Source organism: Canis aureus, chromosome 1 (genome assembly GCF_053574225.1).
Source record: "Canis aureus isolate CA01 chromosome 1, VMU_Caureus_v.1.0, whole genome shotgun sequence".
Lineage (NCBI taxonomy): Eukaryota > Metazoa > Chordata > Mammalia > Carnivora > Canidae > Canis > Canis aureus.
In genome coordinates, this window is record NC_135611.1 from 89,553,813 (window position 1) to 89,574,855 (window position 21,043).

At 41.9% G+C, this 21,043-nt stretch overlaps 1 protein-coding gene and 1 long non-coding RNA gene across 4 annotated transcripts in view; one reads left to right on the plus strand and one right to left on the minus strand.

The window, feature by feature from the left end:
* PGM5 (phosphoglucomutase 5) overlaps positions 1-21,043 on the minus strand; it is a 189,447-nt gene that overhangs the window by 29,935 nt on the left and 138,469 nt on the right. Inside the window, exon 10 of the mRNA XM_077907901.1 lies at positions 6,854-6,988. Within this exon, the coding sequence (XP_077764027.1) occupies positions 6,854-6,988 (135 nt within the window). The remainder of the gene's footprint in view (positions 1-6,853; positions 6,989-21,043) is intronic.
* On the plus strand, positions 13,944-19,361 carry LOC144319665 (uncharacterized). 3 transcript variants are annotated; one of them, XR_013385429.1, is made up of 5 exons: positions 13,944-14,169; positions 14,284-14,400; positions 15,826-16,025; positions 16,235-16,395; positions 18,283-19,361. It is a non-coding gene; the product is annotated as an uncharacterized LOC144319665 (long non-coding RNA). The 3 variants fall into 3 exon arrangements; XR_013385428.1 differs by lacking the exon at positions 15,826-16,025 and having other exon boundaries at positions 13,946-14,169; XR_013385426.1 differs by lacking the exons at positions 15,826-16,025; positions 16,235-16,395 and having other exon boundaries at positions 13,952-14,169.

Below are 21,043 nucleotides of genomic sequence, written 5' to 3' on the forward strand. Positions count from 1 at the left end.
CTGGCATGCCAGGAGAAGCCATGGGAGCCCTGAGCGCTCTTCCCTCTATACTTTGTGCTATGAATCTCTTCCATTTGGCCATTCTTGAATAGTATCTTTTATAATAAACTACCAATAATAAGGAAAGTACTTTCCTGGGTTCTTTAAGTCATTCCAGCTAATTACCAAACCTGAGGAGATCATGGGAACCCCTAAATTTGTATTCTAATGGGTAGAAATGTGGGGAGCCTGGACGCTCCATCTTCCACTGGTATCTTCTTTATTTTTTTTTTTAAGATTTTTAAAAATTTATTTATTCATGAGACACAGAGAGAGAGAGAGAGAGAGAGAGAGAGAGGCAGAGACACAGGTGGAGGGAGAAGCAGGCTCCTGCAGGGAGCCCGACATGGGACTCGATCCTGGGTCTCCAGGATCAGTGCCTGGGCTGAAGGCGGCGCTAAACCACTGAGCCACCCGGGCTGCCCCTTTTTTTATTTTCTTTATTTTTAATTCCACTAGTATCTTAGGTGGGAGTAGTCTTGTGGGACTGAGCCCTTCATCTGTGGGGCCTGTGCTAACGCCAGGTAGTTAGTGTCAGAACCGAATTTAACTGTTTGTTATCCAGTGGTATATAGAATGAGGAAGTTGGTTGATGTGAGAAAATATATATCTCAATAAGTAAACACTGAACTAAGGCTCCAGGGTTCAAGCACAGGTAAGAGGAAATCCTCTCTCCTTGGACCTCAAGGATTAGCAGGTTTTATTAAGACCTAATTTGACTCTCCAATCTAGAAATTACCTGCTCTCTGAGTATTAATGGCTCCCCAAATCAGTTTACTCACCTGCCAAAGCAGGATGGTAAACCTACTGGATGGGGGGTGGTATTAGAATGATAAGCACAATAATGATGCATCAAAAAGAATCTAGAATGGTGCCTGGCACAGAACCTTACAAATGACAACAGATTTTATTCAAACTCTCAAGCATAGGAGAAAACCCAATAGTAACCAAGGTTCATACTGAGTACAGAATATTTCAGTCTCCCATGTGATATAATCAGTCTGAGATATTCCAAAGTAATTAACACTGAATATTTTACTCATTTGGCAAAATTATATTGGGCATTTACCATCTGCCAGGTAGTACTGTATGTACTAGGGATACAGTGAAAAATACTAAGAAAGTCCTAGCCTCCTGGTGTTTACATTCTACTGGGAGAGACACAATAAAACAAGTAAATATATGTGTGAGGCAGGGATAAGCACTATGGGGAAAGTAAACCTGGGTGAGAAAGATAAGTGCTACTTGAGTGTCAGGGTTATTTTATGCAGGGTGAAAAGGGGAGTCCTCACTGAGAAGTGGGAGGGCAAGCCATGCAGATATTGCAGGGAAAGGCATTCCGGGCAGGGGAAATAGACATTGTAAGTGTCCTGAGGCAGAGTGTTCTTGGCACATACACAGAACAATGGCTGAAGCACAGAAATAGGACAAGAGATAGGAGATGTGGTCAGAAAGAGAAGGGGGCCATTTCCAGTTGGGGGCTTGATACCACGGTAAGAGTTCTGGCTCTTCTCTGAGTGAGCTGGGGAGCCACTAAAGGATTTTAGCAGAGCAATGAAGGGAATCTATCTTTTTTCAAAAAAAAGAATCATTCCGGTTGCTGTGCTAAGACTAGGGTATGGGCAGGGAGTGGGCAAGGGTGGAAGGAGAGAAACCAGGTAGGACACCAAGGCAATAATCTGGAGGCCAGAACACTAGCTTGGCCCTGGATAAAAACAGTAGGGGTGGCAAGGTGGGGCCAGGCTCTGGTCGTGCTTTGAAGGTCATGTTGGTAGGCTTTGCGGTTGGGGGTGGGATGTGAGATAAGGAAAAAAAAAAAAAAAAGAATAATGATGATTCTTAGCTTTTCAGCCACTTACTGAGTTGAGGATGCTGAAAGAGGCAGGGGTCTTCTGGAGGGAGTAGGAACAAGGGGGAGGCTGACAGGCGATCACTTTTACACAAGTCAAGTTGGGTGAGCTACCAGAGAGAGATCCAGAGGATAGAGGCCCATGCACGCAAGGGCTCTAAATACAGGTGTTGCTTTTACAATTTTAGATTAATTCAATGACGTGTCATTAGGGGTTAGCAATTCATCTAACTCTTTGCTATTCCAAGTATGGCTCCAAGGAGTCTATTAGAAATGCAGACTCCTCTGGCCTTCCCCAGTCAGAATCTGCATTTTTTAGCAAGATCCCCAGGCAAAGTAAATAAACACTAAAGTTTATGAGCACTCACCTAATTAGAATCATCTGGGAAGCTGTTCAAAAATGCAGTCCCTACCCCAGAATAATTAAGGTAGACTCTGGGAGTGAGGCCCAGGCCCAGATATCTTTACCAAAGCCCCCAAGTGGTCCTGGTATGTAGCCTGGGTTAGAACCACAGATCCAACTCTTCATTCCTGGCATTCCCTCTGTACTACTAGACTTATACTACTAGTGCTCTCGGAAGCCCATCTCTAAAGAAATGGGAAGATCTAGCATAGCATGAGGTATGTAAGTAGAATAACCCAATGTTCTGGTTTACTGGGGACAGTCTCAACATAATTATTATTGGTGCCCCCCTTTCACTCTCAGATGTATCCTGGTTTAGGTGAGAAATTATGTTCTCCCAGCATAACACAAAATGGCTCTGTACTTAACATTTCTGGATTATAAAGTCATAATAAGAACAAGTAGAGCAAGATGGCCACCAGCCCTTGGTTGGATAGATGAATTCCATATATGACTCTCGGTGCTGAGATATTGGTCCTTAAAGTATTCTATATACAGCTTATCAGAAATACATAAATTCCCTCAACTGTAAGGAGGGTTGGGGAAAACTGGTCTCCTTCCAAAGCTTGGGGTGAGATAGGGTGTGGCTTTATTCTGCAATTAAAGTACCAAAGCCAACTGTTGATTAGCCATGAGCTGATTATCAGGCTGTGATTATCCAGCCCTTAACAAAACTTCTCCTTCCTTTTCCTTTTGGATCTTTTATTGTTCATTAGCTACTCCACCCTCAGGTTCAAAAGGAAAAGGAGACAAGGTAAATAAAAAGTTAATTGAGCAGTCCTGCTAATAAGCTTGGTGGGAAAGAAAGTTGAAAACAAATAGACTATTTCTGGTCACCGGTGAACTTAAATCCTTTGGCTCATCCCTTTTTCCAAATTATTACCAGCTGGTTTGAGGGCTGTTGAAGGAAGGCCTACTGATTGCCAGTAAAATTAAAGTAATCTTGTATTTTCAAAACCATGTGATCCTCCTGAAACAGGCCTTGAAGGCTTTCCTTCCTGATTAACCAAGGACCAGAGCAAGGGCAAGGCAAGTACCTTCTCCCCTGTCTAGGGCCCCAATCTTCTTCCTCCCCTCACCACCCAGTCCTAGGTCTAGATGGATAGAATTCTTAAAAAACATTTTTGATGTAATTAAGAAATTATTTTACATCATTTAAAACAAATAGCATAGTAAATATTGTAAAAATGGACTCAAACAAATCCACAGGCAGGAGCAGGGATTTTTATGGATATGGATTATACTACAGGTTTTCCTAGGTACATCCCTAGGATGGTTACAAATGCTTTTACAAAGCTACCACAGTATTAATGCTTAAAATATGTTCACATATCTTTAAAATGTCTGGACAAGGGATGCCTGCGTAGCTAAGCGGTTGAGCGGCTGCCTTTGGCTCAGGTTGTGATCCCAGGTCTGGGGGATCAAGTCCCACATCGGGCTTCCTGCATGGAGCCTGCTTCTCCCTCTGCCTACGTCTCTGCCTCCCTCTTCCTGTGTATCTCATGAATAAATAAATAAAACATTTTTAAAATGTTAGGACAAAAGTGTCCATCAATTGATGAATGGATAAAGAAGATGTGGTGTATATATAGACACACCGAACACTACTCAGCCATCAAAAATAATGAAATCTTGCCATTTGCAATGACTGGATGGAGCTAGTGAGTATCATGCTAAGTGAAATAAGTCAGGGAAAGACAAATACCGTATGATTTCACTCATATGAATTTAAGAAATAAAGCAGCAAAGGGATAAAAGAAAGAGAGAGGAGAGGCGAACCAAGAAACAGGCTCTTAACTATAAATAACAAATTGATGATCACCAGAAGAGAGAGAGGGGGGAGGGGGGGATGGGGGAATAGGTGATGGGGATTAAGGGGAGGACTTGGATGAACCCCAGGTGATGTATGGATTTGTTGAATCACTATATTGCTTAATCACTATATATTTGTTGAATCACTAATATAACACTCCATGTTAACTAACTAGAACTTAAATAAAAACTTTTAAAAAGATATATAGACAAGGAACTACCCATCCAAAGTAAAATAGCCAGATGCTGAGAAGCCAGTTGAAGAGAACTCTCTACTCCTCTTGCTATTAACTGGAATGCAGTGGGTCTCAAGTTAAGGCAAGTTAAACATTAATATCTGTTGAATTGGATAAATTTATCAATGGAATCTCTAGACATTTGAGAAGTACTTGACTGGGTGTCTGAGTGTGTGGGGTCGGGGGAGATGGGTATTTGTTCTGCTTTCTGGGCTGCAAATCAGAACAAGCTAGAATGGAGGAAGAGGTCTCTGCAGCTGAGGAAGCAACATAGCTGGTCTTTTGCCATCAGGCCCCGGATTATTAATACCCTGAGGAGCAAGCATGCCTTATCTTTGATCTCTGTTAACAGTTGGCCAAAGGCTTTTTCTTCCAGAGCTCTTCAAAGGCAGAAGCTGGGGTCCTGGGAAGCAAGGCAATAAGGAGGCCCCAACAGTCAAACTTAAGTTCCTAGGAATGATTCAGCAGTATTGAGACAGGTGAGCCTGCTGAGCATCTTCTTCTTCCTTAGGGGTATAGATGTCTTTTAAAACCTCATTCTAAATGATACCTTGACTTAAATGTATTATGCAATAGGCTGTCAGTTGGTGAGTCAATGATACAAGCTATTTCAATGAAGAGTTCTATTTTAATGTAACATTATGAGCTGGATCATGAGCTAAATATGGCAAGGCCCACCCAGCCAGGTTTGGGAAGACCCTCGCTCATGATTAAAAATGGAGGGCCAATTACTGATCAGAAGAACAAGATCAATGAAAGGATTCCCCAACCATTCAAAATGGCAAATTCTTTAAGCCAACAGGATGGAAAATACCCAGTATGGGCCGCTGAAACAAGCATTACTTATGTTTTCTTCACCCACAGATTGAAGTATATACTTAACACACAATCCTCTAGCAGGAGGCCTATGGAGGTTTTCAGCTTCAAAGGAAGCTTTGGGGAAAAAAAAAAGTGGCACCACTTGGCTTTTGCGGAACATAGATCGTTTTCATACGTGTCTAAAGGCCTGGACATCATATGCCTGCAGTCAGTGTGGAAGGTAAATAAAAATAAGCAAATAATCATAACCACTTACCCTGTGCAAATAGGGAAAAGAATGTTGAGAAAAAATAGCCTCAAGTCAGAGTGAGTCAGAGTTGGTGAGGCCAGGAATATCATTCCTCACCCTGTATGTAGCTCTGGACTTTTAGGCTCTTGCTTCAATCTGGTTTCCCAACATGAGAAGTAGAAGGGTTTTATATGGAAAGAGAGGGTAAGCCTCCAATTCTTACATGATTTGGTACTATCTTGGGTGAAATGTACTCACTGACAAATTATGTTGGCAGAGCATGGCCCGTCCTTGCATGGAAAGCCTGTGATTCTGATGGGGAAGGGCTGAGGACTTTATACTAGCCTCATGCTCTGCTGCTTCATGCTCTTGGTGACACTGACAATAGCTCTCAGCCTCCCAGGCCTCTCCTTCTGCATCTAAGATGATGTGACTTCAAATGGATCTTCTGGTTACAGCATCAGCTGTAAGGATCAATGGCACCCTATCTGTCAAGTTCTTTGCGATGCTCCCAAGAAAGATACCATTTTAAGAAAAACACACTAAACCACTGACAAAGAAAACCCTTACTTATATCATTCTAGGGCACAAGGATGGCAGATTATTATTGGAACTCTAAAATGAGCAGCAGCGAGTTTTTCTTTGCTTCTCTACTTCTCCACAAAAGAAGCATTGCATATAGAACTACTGGTTTCACCTCAAGAAACCACTTCATCAAGGACTGTGCTTCAAACCCCAGGGTGAAGTAGAGACCAGGGGGCCAGGGTCAGCCAGCAGTGTAGTTTGGTGGGTCCTTTCTGCTATTAATTAACGTTGCCTGCAGCTTTAATGAATGTGAGAGTGGGGATGCTTACGGTTGAGCTATTTATAATTTTTTTCTGAGTTCTTAATTAGCTCTATTGTTGACAACATAAGGGGCTTTGCCAAACACAAGGCAGCCCGGCCTTGGCTGGTCTACCTCAGCCTCCCTTAAATTTAAATACAGACCAGCCGTCGCCCCTCAAGAGAAGCTGGGCTCTGCAGTGATCTCAGACAGGAGGCCCATCCACGTTCACACCTCAAGGTCATGATCCAACTCAGAGTCTGCCAAACACCTGGAGATTCATTATCTACAAGCGCAGAGTCAAGGCTCTGAGGAATTGGACCAGCTTGGCTCTCACCAGAAATTTCTTTATCTGTACAAGGTGCTTTTTCTTGATGTCACCCCGATTAACAAACTGCAAAACCATCAAGAAGGGAAAGTCATTTGGGAAATGCTGGTCTACACTCATCAAAGAATCCAGAGCCGAACTTTTCTGTTCCAAACACTGTAATGAATGAATGAATACAATCTGCCTGGAGTTACTGCAAGCTTGTCCTTCAGCTGGATCTATCAGTACAGAACTTACTTTCCAGAACTTAACTACGAGCTCACAAGAGCTCCCTAAATTTTCCAGAAGTGATAGGACACACAGGGCTGAAGATACCTGGGGCTCCTGGTCATGACCGCTGGGGTCCCTCTCATAGCTCTCTGCATACAGTCTGATGGTGGCCCGCATGCCGCTGGAGGAGCTGAGCCGGAAGATGAGCCGTGATGCGTCCGAGAAAATGATCCTCAGGCCCTGGAACACCCAGAATGGATCAGTGAGCCAATGAACACATAGGGAGTCACAATGAATACCTACTTGTGGTTAATGCTGGGGGAGACCTAGGGGCCAAACTATGAGCAGGTGCTCAAGTTTCTTTGGTCTGGAGATGTGGGAGCCAGAAAGAGGTGGAGGGACAAGGAGGAGATGATATTTAATAAATGTCCCTTAGAAGCCTACTGGATGCAATGGGAGTAGGCAGTTTCTCTATTACAGTAAAGCAAATTACCTGTGATAAGCTTACCCCCATGTGACCTTAGGCTTAGCAAAGTTAAGTTCATCTGTTCTGATTCACCTGACGCCCACATTCAACTGAAGCCTACAATGAAAGGCTCAGGTCTGGAGCCTCAGCTGGGTTCTGGGGTTCCTGGGTACAACCTCATCCCCTTGGCTCTGTCCTTCCTTCTTGCTCTATGACCTGGCCACCAGGGTGGCATGGGGGCAGAGCTGTGGCAGCATTAATTTGCTTTTGGCTCACAGTATCTCCATTCTCTACGGATCTGTTTTCATCAGTGGTGGGGATATTTGAAAAATAAAACGACCATAAGATCATATTGTAACATTTGTTGAAGGAAATGTGTTTTCTTAAGTCAACTGATAAAGCCCTTGTTATAAATAAGCATACTGGCAGGGGCCAGAGGAAAGAAGAGGAGGAAACAAAATAATTAAGCCTGGCCACTTATTTCTGAAAAAGGAGAAGTCTCAGGCAGCTCTGACATCAGACATTTTCCCTAAGAAATTTGCCCTTGAAACTTGTCTGGCCTTAAATCTTGGTTGTTAAGAATAAGCCATGATTAAAAATATACCTGCCATATAAATCTGACTGCCAGTCCCTTACCCTACTCCCATATCTGCTGGGGTGGGGTGGGGGCCACTGTGATTCTATCTGAATGGTTTTCTGCTTTTTACATCTTGTAGACATATTTTGTTCCAATCCCAAAACAATAGCCTTAGTCTCTTTTGGAGTGATTCAATGTCTGCCACGATTTGTGTAACAAAAAAAGGAGCCAGCTCCCTTCCTGGCAGCTCCTCTCTCTAGGATACTAGCTTTGCAAACAGGATGATACTGACCAGGATTCATTCACTGGGCAAACATTTTAGAGCAGCCCCTGGGGATTGGGTCCTGGGTTAAGCCCTGGGGATAGGGAGATAAAGACACAGTCCTTGCTCTCCATAAGCCTGGACTAGTCATTGCAATATATTACAAGCAGCAACCATTTTCCTAACCACTTCCTGCTGCTGGAGGAGTGAACAGTTAGGAAATTCCAAATGGAGTAAATGCCCCAATTCCCTACTACTCAGGAAGGGTTCTAGACCAAATTATGTTCAGACGACGAGGTCCCAAAGGTTCCACAACTATACCCACAGTCATGTTTTTGCAAACTCTTTCGAAGCTGTGTCTTCTTAATAAGCTTCCACTCACCTTGTCACCATATATGGGACACATGAGTAGGTAATTGGTCGCTCAGGACTATGGTTTATGCATAAGTTGGTTAAAGCAATATTGAAGGCTAAAGTCCTGAGCCACCTGTTCTTGTAGATTCCAAACCACTTGAGGCCCCCTTTTTCTGATGACCTCTCAAACTCAACCCTTTCCTGTAGCTCCCATGACACCATTAATGTAATTAACCAAGAATTAATTAATAATCCCAGATTTGTATACACCCAGTGGGAGGTATTCCAGAATTCAGGCCATAACAAACTGTCAACATGTATTATTAGGGACACCTGGGTGGCTCAGTCATTAAAGGGTCTGCCTTTGGCTCAGGTCATGATCCCAGGGTCCTGGGATTGAGCCCCACATTGGGCTCCCTGTTCTACTTTTCCCTCTTCCTCTGTTACTCCCTCTGCTTGTGCTCTCCCTCTGGTGTGCACTCTCTCTCAAATAAATAAACAATATGTATTATAAGCTCACAACTAAGCTTTTTTATACAGCAAAATCATGTTATTTTTTTCCCTTGTGGGTCACCATATCTTTGGCTGTACTTCTAGAAGACTAGTTGGAATCTACATGTAGTAGCCTGGAACAGATTTTGCGCTTGAACAGCCGATAAAGGCACACACGAGGTGCTGCTGATAATTCCACCTCTCCCCTTCTTAAGAAACCACCCCTAAGATCTTACCAGAGAAATCCTGTTGCTTTGTGAGACCTCCACGTGAGAACCACCCCATGTCTCCTCCACATGAGAGGACAAAAGTTCTAGACTCAGTTCTGTGCTGCAGAACTGTGCCCCAGATCCATGCCTGTTGAGTGTCACTCTGATGTATGAAGTTGTATTGGATTGCTTTGGCATCTGCATGTTCCTTCAATGAATTTAATGAACTTCAATGAACTACAATTAATACGTACCCTGAAAGGGAGCCATATTCTTGCCAGCGTGCATAATCACCTACTTTCAATTAAATTACGTGGTCAGAGTCACCACTGGCCAAGACCTGCCAAGTTTCTCAATGTTCTGTGATTCCAACAAAAGCATCCCAAGAATCCATTTTGCTTTTTTTTAGTTTTCAGGTTAAATCAGGGGTTGGCAATATAGTTTGTCAGCCAAATTTGACCTGCCACCTATTTTTATAAATCAGGTGTTACCAGAACCCAGCCAGCCCTGTTCACTTATGTTTTCTCCACGTCTGCTTTTGTGTTATAACCGAAGAGCTGAATCATTAGGACAAAGACAGTCTGGCTCATAGGGGCTAAAATATTTACTATTTATTATCTTTTATGGGAAATGTTAGCTAACCCCTGTAATAAACCATTACATTATCCACAACACAAAATACTTACCCTTCAACTCTACCCCAGGAAAATATTTTATCTATGTGACTTACCAAAATCCCAATTAGAGAAAAATAATGAAGAGTATCCAATCCATGCACTTCTCTGGGTATTTTAGCCATAGATTCATCTGGACCTATATGTGACCTGATTCAACTTACTTCTGACCAACCACTCATGACAAAAAATAGATTTATTAAATTGCATTTTCATTTCACATCCTCCCTTTCCTTGTAGGGCCTACAAGGTACTGCCTTATAAAACCTGTTTTTGCAGTCACTGTAGGAATATTATTGGAGATTGTATAAAATTCCACATGAGACATTTCCTTAAGAGCCAAGTGTTAGGAAAGCCTTTCCTTCCCTGAGGAGCTGGCATTTTTTGTCTTTCTGACAATAATAATTAACCATAGTTCCCTTTCCAATATGGCTGCCAGAACACTTAATGCCAAATTTGAGGTTCAGCCCAAGCGGATCCTTATGATTTGCATAACTATGAATTTTTCTTCTGTTCTTGACTTTCTACTCTTATTTATATTTTCTCTAGTCTTGATTTCTGTTTCTTATTTACATCCTAACAACTTCATTATGTGTGTTTTTGCTGCCACAAATCCTCCTCAAGAAACAAGGCCCAGTTAAAAATGAATAAAATAAGTTCCCATCTCAGCCTTAACCCTAAAGTGTTGGAATTGCTGAAATATGTCTTTGGGTCCTTCATTAGCTGATAAGCTCTGGTAGGGCAAAGCCTTCTGTTCCTTGTTCACCATTTATCCCCACAGCCCAGGAAAATGCCTGGCACACAATAGGCCCCCTGCAAACACTTGAGTGAATGTCACTGTGTGTTTACAACTGGAGTGAGCATTCACTGGAATGAATGCCTCCTTCCACATTTAAGGAGGGCCCACAGGCCAAATGAAAACATACTTATGTTCTCTGTCTGTGAACTGGGGTAAACATATTACCCTGAAGTGTAGTCATGAATGATACTGTATCTACTCATCCTTCATTTTTAAGGCAAGGGTTAGTTTTGGCTAAAAACAATGGAGTTTAACCATTGTACGTTCCTGTCCCCACTTGTGTGATGTTAGATAAATCATAAGCCCATTAGTTGCAAAAGGTGCAATGCACTGGAATCAGCTGGGGTCTTTAAAAAATATTGCTATCTGACTCTTAGCCCCAACACTGTAATTTAATTTGAATAGGTTATGACTTGGGCACTGGGATCGTAAAAGCTCTCCAGGTGATTCTACTGTGTAGCCATATGTGGACACCCTAGTAGTAGCCACTTTTGTCTGGGTCATCTGCCTCATGTATCAAGTGACTGACTATAATACATGTCAGTCTTAAGGAAGATCCCTTTGAGATTTAAGGTTTCACCCATATACTCCCAATGGACTGGAACCTCAGGAGAGCCATAACACAGTGAGGGGGTGCCAATAAAACACCTTGCTGCTGTGTCCTGAAAGCCTCCTCCTACCACCTTGCCAATAGCAGAACTATTACAAGAATCTCCTCTTGAACCATTTGACACTAAGAACCTTTAGCACAGTCTCCTAGGGAATTCCTAAAGCAACTGTAAAGGAATCCATGGCACCTCTGTAGTCACTGCAGCAAGAGTGGCCTGAATGTCCAGGATGACACAACAGCCACAAACCCAAAGAAGGGCTTCGAAGAGATGCCCTCTTCTGTGCTAAGATAATGTTAATCACAGAGTAGTGTATCAAAGGGGCACTTTCAGTTCCAGCCTAGCATTTTCTTCCCATTGGGTGCCTGTTGTTGTATGCCTCAAAGATAAGAGCTCTGTTTTGCTCACCCTAGCCTTGTCCCAGTGCTGTTAAAAGGCCACATTTTTTGCAGGTATCTCCACCCCAAAATCCACCAATGTGCTTCCATTTATCACTAGATCTTTTCTTTTTATCCCCACATTTGCCCCTCTTTGCTTTGGACATGATAAAAGGATAACAACTGGAGAACCCCGGGCTGGCGTTCTGGCTCAACTAATCAGGAGGGGTCTTGAGCAAGTCACTTTGAGCTCTGTAAGTCTTAGTTTCCTAAAAAGGGATGAAAAACAATGCAGCCTGGCTTACTTGGTTGTTGTGAGCATCAGATCAGAGAATATATGTGAAAAGTGCTTTGAAAATAATAAATCAGGGCAGCCCCCGTGGCGCAGCGGTTTAGCACCACCTGCAGCCCAGGGTGTGATCCTGGAGACCCTGGATCGAGTCCCACATCAGGCTCTCTGTATGATGTCTGCTTCTCCCTCTGCCTGTGTCTCTGCCTCTCTCTCTCTGTCTCTATGAATAAATAAATAAAATCTTAAAAAAAAAGAAAATCATAAATCAGTCTATAAATACTATTCGTATGTTAAGCTTTTAATGAAAATGGTACTATGCTCTAAGGCATCCAGCCTTCCAGATTTTTCAGAAGACTGCCAAAGAAAAAAAAAAAAAAAAGACTGCCAAAGAAAGCCTAAATGGTGATGGTTTATGGCATATTTATTTTTAAATTAGGTGGAATTAAGATTAACTTTATTTTAAAGACTATGCCACGTTCTCTGAAATCACTACTAAACTCACAGATCTGTTACCATTTATCTTCTCCACGACTACCACTGAACTGGCTTCTTTGACCATGAAATGTCCCTTCTAATTTGGTCTATTTAGACCATTAGGTCCTGAATGAAGGACCTCAGAGTCATCCTGGCCACTTTCTCCCTTTGCTGGAAAGAAAGGGAAGAGTTAAAAACCACTTAAGGTAATAGCTGGTCACAAGAGGAGCCAGAACTTTAGGTCTTCTGACCCCAGGTTTGTAATTTTAGGTTCAACCATATGAGACTGCTGATTGTCACACACTGCTTCTCATGAACTCTTTAAACAATATCTCATATGCCTTGTATGGTGCCCCAAATGGGTACAGGGCCTTTTGTACAGCAGGTATTTGATAAATGTTGGATAAATACATGTTGGGTTATTTTTTTAAGCCCTTGTGTAAATCGATGCAGGGAAATCTGCAAGTTGCTAAATACACACAGAGCTGCCAGATGTTCATTTGGAGACTATAGGACATGTTGCAGCCAGGCAGGGAAGGAGGAACTGTACATTACCAACAGTTATTTGGCAGCACCCAATCCAGTCAAATAAGAACTTAGGATGAATTCCAGGGGGAAAACGGCATGTGGCCCCAAAATCTAGTACAATGTCACATATACAGTCAGTTGGCCACAGCAGGTATGTGAACCTAGAGACAAGATAGGCACGGAAGAGAGAGACTCGAAGCCTAACTTACCTCCCATAGGAGATCCCAATGATTTATGGAAAGCTTCAAGGTGAAAATACTGCTGTGTAACATCTGAACCATATTTTGTGGAAGAAAGCATGCAGCATATAAAGCAGAGGATTTGGATTGGACAGACATCTCTCTCCATAAAAAAAAATTAACTAGAATTACCCATTTTTCTTTGTTTAAGTCATAGAGTTAGCTGCAAGCATGAGTTCAAAAGAGGTTGAGCAGGGCAGCAGCTAACTAGTCCATACTGTGCCCTTATAGAGATTACGAGCAGGAAGACAAATTAGAGAAAAGTATCTTTTCTCTTGGCTAGCCTGGACTTGAGTTTCTCCTCCCCCATTAGGCCGGGTGCCTTTGTGCAGTGCACTGACTGCACAGCCACGACTGCCTTACTTTGGGGAGCAAATTCTCGTCTAGTCTTTTTCACAACCAACCCAGCTCGCTTGGAGACCAATAACTGCAAATAATTATTTGGGGGGAATCAAGATCCAATGGCTTCCTAAGTGCTCTTTTAAAAACACATATCCAGCAAAAGCCACATTAGGTGTTGAGAGCGCTGCTTAGAGAGTGAAGGCTTAAAAATTATCCGGATTCCAACTATCAAATTTGGAACAATGGAACTAGGTCACACATGTTCCATTTTCCCTCATCTTTGGCCAAAATGGCTGTTGATCCCCATTCACTCAACACCAGCCCCAGTTCTGGGATATTTTGGAATCAGACACACTTTACCCAGACAACAGGGGTGGCTTCCTCCCTCAGTTCCTGTGATAGTCCACAGTTTTTTCCTTTAATATTTATTTTTCCTGGTGACGGTCACCCTCCTGACTACACACAGACATTAGTAGTTCAGTAGGAAGTACCTGTGATGTCATTCATTCCAGAATGCTTAGATTCTTATCACACATCTTAGCAGGATTCAACTACCAGCATTTTAGAAAATAGTCCCAAAGCCTTCATATGATGCCTCCAGAAACAAGGGCTAAGGATACTTCTATCTGTTGACCAGGAGTTAGTAGCACTGCAGTATATATTAAAGCATTAATTTCAAGATTGCCAATTTACTTGCTTCATTATTTCTGAATACTGAAATTAAAAAGGTCAGACACCTTCCTATATATTAAAACAACAACTCCAAAAGCCAATTGACTTTGCAATCAGTCTTCAAAGTGTGCTTTTCCTCTGAACTAATTTCAAATGGTTCTTTTTTCCAGGTTGAGGACAACATCAAAATGTTTCCACACAGCCTGCATAACTTGAAGAGGTATTAATAAGCTCAGAGTTAGCCTGACATAATCAAATTGGATTTGGTTTTCCACATCAGCTAACTGGTATGCTTTTATTTACATCAGGTTTTTTATTATCAGCTGAACTGTTACTGGCAAATGACTTCAGCACTGGTGGAATTTCACGATTTTTGATCTTGTTAAATAGAAATACAGGCATGGGACGAATCATGAGGAGAGACTCAGTTCCTTAAATTTTGCTCCTGGTGTCAAGATTTCATTCGAGAAATATAAAAAATAGTGAAAGGGAATAAAGGGGAAAGGAGAAAAAATGAGTGGGAAATATCAGAAAGGGAGACAGAATGTGAGAGACTCCTAACTCTGGGAAACAAACAAGTGGTGGTAGAAAGGGAGGTGGGTGGGGCGTGGGGGTGACTGGGCGATGGGCACTGAGGGGGGCACTTGGTGGGATGAGCACTGGGTGTTATCCTATATGTTGGCAAATTGAACACCAATAAAAAATAAATTTAAAAAAAAGAAAGCTAATTTTCAAAATACAAGTCATGGTTCTGGATCGATGCCCATCCTAGTGGCAATATGCCATCACTTGATGCTGGTACCATCTGTCATATCATCCTTCTTTCACACCACCAGGATTGGAGTATTCCTTCTATCAGAGCTGGGAGAGTCTCATAATCAAGGTGTACTGACTCCAGGAGATTTGGGCTACAAGGAGATGGGGACGATAATGCTAAGGGGTAATCTGGTGCTGATGATGTTCCTTGGGATGCTAATGGTTAAGGAAGAGACAGAGCACCTAGCACCATGGAAAATCTTCATGTTTGTACAAGGAACTCGTCCTTGAGAAAGAGTGGTCCACCAAGTGAAGCCTTAAGGAACTGCCTACCTTTCCCTCATCTTTCCCATATCCTTGCAAGGCATAAAGTGAGAACATCTTAAATTAGTCAGCAACTGGATCAAACTGCTTCCTACTCTCAGAGGAGCTACTGGCTTATTTTTCCCACTCATATTTGAAGAAGCCATCATCATTCATTCATGTGACTAGACTTTTACCTGAAAATAACAGTGACATACCCTCATGGGACAAGGATGAGAGGATGAACTGCAATTGTTGAACTGTGCCTCACTAAATTGGTATTTCTAAATCAGAGTTTCTCTTAGGTCCTGTTTAACAGAAGACACACATCAACTTTTCTCTTGGTACCTGACACCACAAAAGTATCAGCCACTTGGAGGCAGCCACAGTAAATTCCATGAGACCTGGACAGGCATGGGAAGGCCAGTGAGGTCCTTGGGAATTCACGTCAGGGACTGAATACTTCAGGGTCCTTAAATGACCTTCACAGGGTCTCACAGGCAGGACCGACTTTGCTGAACACTTCCACAGCCGTGAAGGGGATGGGGGTGGGGTTTATCACCAGAATAGGATTTTAATTTCATTTTGGATGGACGAGCATTTCTTCTTTATCTCTAGAGATATATGTGAAACTGCTTTTTTTTTTTTTCCAGTCTGTTTCCTGACTCTGACCCCAAATCAAGGACAAAAAAGGAGATGGAGTTGCCTTAAAAAACCTTTTCCTTTCTGAAGCAAAGTGGGATGGAAGAGATGGGGGAGGAGGAGACTTAGGGAAGGCAGAGAAATGTGACTTTGAATCAACTCAGGAACTGAAGAGGCCTTCCTGTGTCTCCACATGACACCCTGCAAAGTTGTATGCCATTCAGCATTGTGTTCCTTGCTTTTCTCATCATATAGAGTTCGTTAAATGTCAAAATCTTTCTTTCCAAAGGATGCTCTTTTAACATAACTTCTTTTAGCTAACCATTTATTAGTGGTTATTACATGTCAGGATTTTATGTGTAAGTGAATTCTCCCAATAGCTGTATGAGGTTGCCACAATGATTATTCCTATTTTCACAGATAAGGAAAGCCACAGGGAAGTTGAGTAACTTCCTAAGATCACCCATCAATGAGAGAGTAATGCTGATTCAAACCCAAGACTTTCTGGTCTCAAGCCTGTACACTTGAACACCACTCACACCGTTTCCTCAAACTGATATGCAGTCAGGTTGAGGATTCTGGTAAGGGAGAAACAACCGATATTTCTTGAATATCAGATGGATACCAGCCACTGTGCCTGACACTTTATAGGACTTTCTCCTCAAACCTCTGTAACCCTACATGATGATTATTACCAACATGCCACCTGCCTGACCCAACAAGTTGAGAAAAGAGGAGTTAAGTAATATGCCCAAAGTCACAAATCTAGGCAGTGACAAAGCCAGCCTTCAAATCTATGTCTGCTTGACTCCAACATAATACAACACTTAAGAGGCCATAGCAATCTGCTTCCCACAGCAAACAGAGACGTTGCCTTGTTATGTTTCCTTTGGGTTTTGCTAGGCAAGGCGTACTTTGTTTGTCCTTATAGATCAAATCTCTTCCATCTTAATTTTAAAATGACACATAATTTAGTAGATTATTTTAAATTACAGTGTTCTCTAACCAAAAAGACAGATAATAACAAAGGTTGGCAAAAGTGTGCAGAAATTGGAACCCTCCTACACTGCCGGTGGGAATGCAAAACAGTGCAATTGCTTTTGAAGACCATGTGGCCATTTCTTTAAAGATTAAACCTAGAGTTACCATTTGACCTAGCAACCCCTCGCCTAGCTATACACCCAAGATAACTGGAAATCTATGTCTGTAAAAAAAACTTTATGTGAATATGCACAGCAGCGCTGTTCATAATAATCAAAGACTGGAAACAGCATGAGGCTCCTGGGTGGCCTCAGTTGGCCAGAGGCTCCTCAGTTGGTTAATTGGCCAACTCTTGATTTCTGCTCAGGTCATGATCTCAGGGTCCTGTGATGGAGCCCTGCATCAGGCTCCCTGCTCAGTGGAGAGGTCTACTTTAGGATTCTCTCTCTCCCTTTCCCTCTGCCCTTCCCCCTACTCATGCACACTCTCTTTCTCTAAAGATATATATATATCTTTTTTTTTTTTTTAAGTAGAAACAGTGCAAATGTCCACCAACTGAAGAATGGATAAACAAAATGTGGTCTAACCACTGATGAGACATTATTCATCAGTAAGAAAGAAAGAAATATCGATATGTGGTATCACATGGATGAACTCTAAAAACACTCTGCTTAGTGAAAGAAGCCAGTCACAAAAGACAACATAGTGTATGGTTCCATTTATGTGAAATACCCAGAATAGGCAAATCCTGTGAAATACCCAGAATAGGCAAATCCAGAGACACAGAAAGTAGGTCAGGGATTGCTGGGAAATGGAGATTATAGCTAACAAGTACAAGTTGCTTTTGGGGGGGTGACAAAAATGTTTTGCAATTGATTGTGGTAATGATGGCACAACTTTATAAATATACTACAAACCATTGAATTGTACACTTGACATGGTGAATTATATGGTGTGTGAATGATATCTTGGTAAAGCTGTTATACATTTATATTTGAAAACTGTTCCAGGGCACCTGGGTGGCTCAATCAGTTAATTTCAGCTCAGGTTGTGATCTCAGGGTCATGAGATCGAGCCCCATGTCGGGCCCATGCTGGGAATGGAGACTGCTTAAGATTCTCTCCCTCAGCCCCTGACCCCCCTTCTCCCTCTCAAAAAACAAACAAAACTTCATGACAAAAACCAATTACACATTTGGCATGCTCTTCAGAAATATCTGTTGAGGGACACCTGGGTGGCTCAGTGGTTGAGCTTCTGCCTTTGGCTCAGGTTGTGATCCCGGGATCCTGGGATTGAGTACTGTACCAGGCTCCTCACAGGGAGCCCACTTCTCCTTCTGCCTATGTCTCTGTCTCTCTCTGTGTGTCTTTCATGAATAAATAAGTAAAAATCTTTAAAAAAGAAATATCTATTGAATGAAGTGCCAAAGTACTTTATGGCTATTTAAAAATAATACATGTTCATTTAAATTCAAATATATCTTTCAGGAGTAGATGGTGCTTGCTTTGCAACAGTATCACATGAAATGTGCCCAGACTCAACCATCCCTGGAACAGAATGCTGATGACTACTGACTTCATAGGAGTGCTGAGATGTGGGCCTCGGTGGTGGAAGTTTACCAGCAGCCCCACGATGCAGGAACTCCCTACTCTGCACTGACAGGGCCAATGGTAGTACAAAAACCATCCAAGACTCGCTGACAATGTGGATGCCACTGAATGTCAACTGTCTCCCCAAACCCTCAGTGAGCCAAACCGAGTGTATGGAAAAGTTCTGGGGTGACTCAGGACCACCAGCTAATAAACTGTCACTTGGGTCCTGGGATCTGGGAAGATGAATGACAACCTTCCTTTCTTTCTAGAGAAGCTCCCCAGAACAGCTTCTGGCAGCATTTACTATTTATGGCCACATTGGAGCTAATATGAAAGAATATGGAAAGAAAAAAATAATAAGTTCCAGAGTAAAAATGGAAACCAATATTCAGGGTTGCAGGGGAGTGGACATGGAATAAATAGATGTCTGAACTTGAGATCTAGCTGAGGAATTAGCCTGATGTGAACTATTAAAAGAGCCAAGAAAAAGGGATACAAATGGTGAATGCTTTGGGGAAGAAACAAGGTAAGGTACTAGTGGATTTAACAGCAAAACAAATTAGCTCAACAGACAAGCTTCTTTTGAGCAAATAAAGTCCAGAACCTAGCATCGACTAGATAATCTTTTCAGGGAATGGTTTTCAAGCCTTCCCCACCAGGGAACAAAAACCTCCCAAGAATAATTTAGAAAGCACATATTTTATAAGCCTTGGATTTGCAAAATGTTTGTTCTGCAGTTCCTTTGCAAAATGGAAGTAGGAATATGGGACACAATTGGAAAAGATTCATCTAAGGCCCTGAGGCTCTAAGATGCCATGTGCTGAGCTACCGACTTCATATCTCCGGAGATCACTAGTGTAATTTTGGAAAGGATTCAATCTCATCTACCAAAAAAAAAAAAAAAAAAAAAAAAAAAATCCTCATGTGAAACAAAACACAACTACCAAAAACGTAGTGTATACTCTCTGTGTAAAGGATAGCTGGGCTTCTGTATCTTTTATTTCATTGCCTTTCTAAAACAGTTCTGTGAAAAAAAATTAAAAATAAAAATAAATAAAACAGTTCTGTGAGATTTTTACAAACAAGGAAGAAATCAGGCAACTTTCCTGAAGTCATATAACTGGCAAGTGGGACAGGGAGAGGATTTGATTCTGGGTCTTCAAAATTATTTTTAACTTTTAAAAAAAATATTTATTTGAGAGAGAGAAAGCATGAGCAGGGGGAAGGGGAGAGGCAGAGGGAGAAGAAGAATCTCTGCTGAGCAGGGAGCCCAACATGGGCCTCGATCCCAGGACCCCAAGATCATGACCTGAGCTGAAGGCAGACCCTTCACTGACTGAGCTACCCAGACACCCTTGCATCTTTATTTATTTTTTTTTAATTTTTTTTTTTACCCTTGCATCTTTAAACTTCTTAACCACTCTTATCTCCAGTACCCCACATCTTCCCAAAGTAAAACAGTAATCAATTTGTCCAGCCATAGAAGGCCTTCTATAATGAAAGAATAATGACATTTTGACAGAGATTCCAGATCACCATGAAACTCAGCAGACAAGGAGAATACTAAGAAAATAATAGGGCTTCAGGCTTTGGAACATCTGCAAGTCAGGGACCCTAGGATAAGGACAGTGTGTGAAATATTAGTCAAAATAAAAATATCAGTAACTACCACTATATCTAGTCTACCAAACCCTACAGCTTATGATTTATTTTGTTGTCTGTTCTTGGTGAAGAATGTCTATGAAGGGGGATCCCTGGGTGGCGCGGCAGTTTGGCGCCTGCCTTTGGCCCAGGGCGCAATCCTGGAGACCCGGGATCGAATCCCACGTTGGGCTCCCGGTGCATGGAGCCTGTTTCTCCCTCTGCCTATGTCTCTGCCTCTCTCTCTCTCTCTGTGACTATCATAAACAAATAAAAAATTTTAAAAAATGTGTATGAAGATAAGAATTTGGGTATTTTATTTTTTTTTTTATTTTTATTTTTATTTTTTTTAAATTTTTTTTTTTTTAATTTTTATTTATTTATGATAGTCACAGAGAGAGAGAGAGAGAGAGAGAGGCAGAGACACAGGCAGAGGGAGAAGCAGGCTCCATGCACCAGGAGCCCGATGTGGGATTCGATCCCGGATCTCCAGGATCGCGCCCTGGGCCAAAGGCAGGCGCCAAACCGCTGCGCCACCCAGGGATCCCAGAATTTGGGTATTTTAGAATGGAACTTTTCTTAATATTACTCAGTGTCTTATTTGAACTATAAATGTTGAATTGTGCTCCTAGAGTGGTCAATTTTTGCCATAGTCAATAAATATACAAAATCAAAAAGATAAATGAATGTAATAGGTTCCAACCTCTCTTGCACAATTCACAAAGATGAGACTGTGATAGAAATTGTTAAACTTGTCACTTACCTTTTGTAATAATTCTCAACCATAAATCTTCCTTTTGGGTTTTGTGGGACATATTTTCTAACTGTTTTTTCCCCCATAACCCATCTGGTTAAGCTCCTATCATTCTCAATTACATAAGGTAAGAAAAGGTGAAACATGCCTGCACCTGAGGGGGGTGCCAAGGAAAAGGGATATTTTGCCCTTGGAACCTTTTCTGAATCTGTAATGACCACCATGCAGAGGGCCTGCAGGTTGCAAACATTTCAGAAGGAA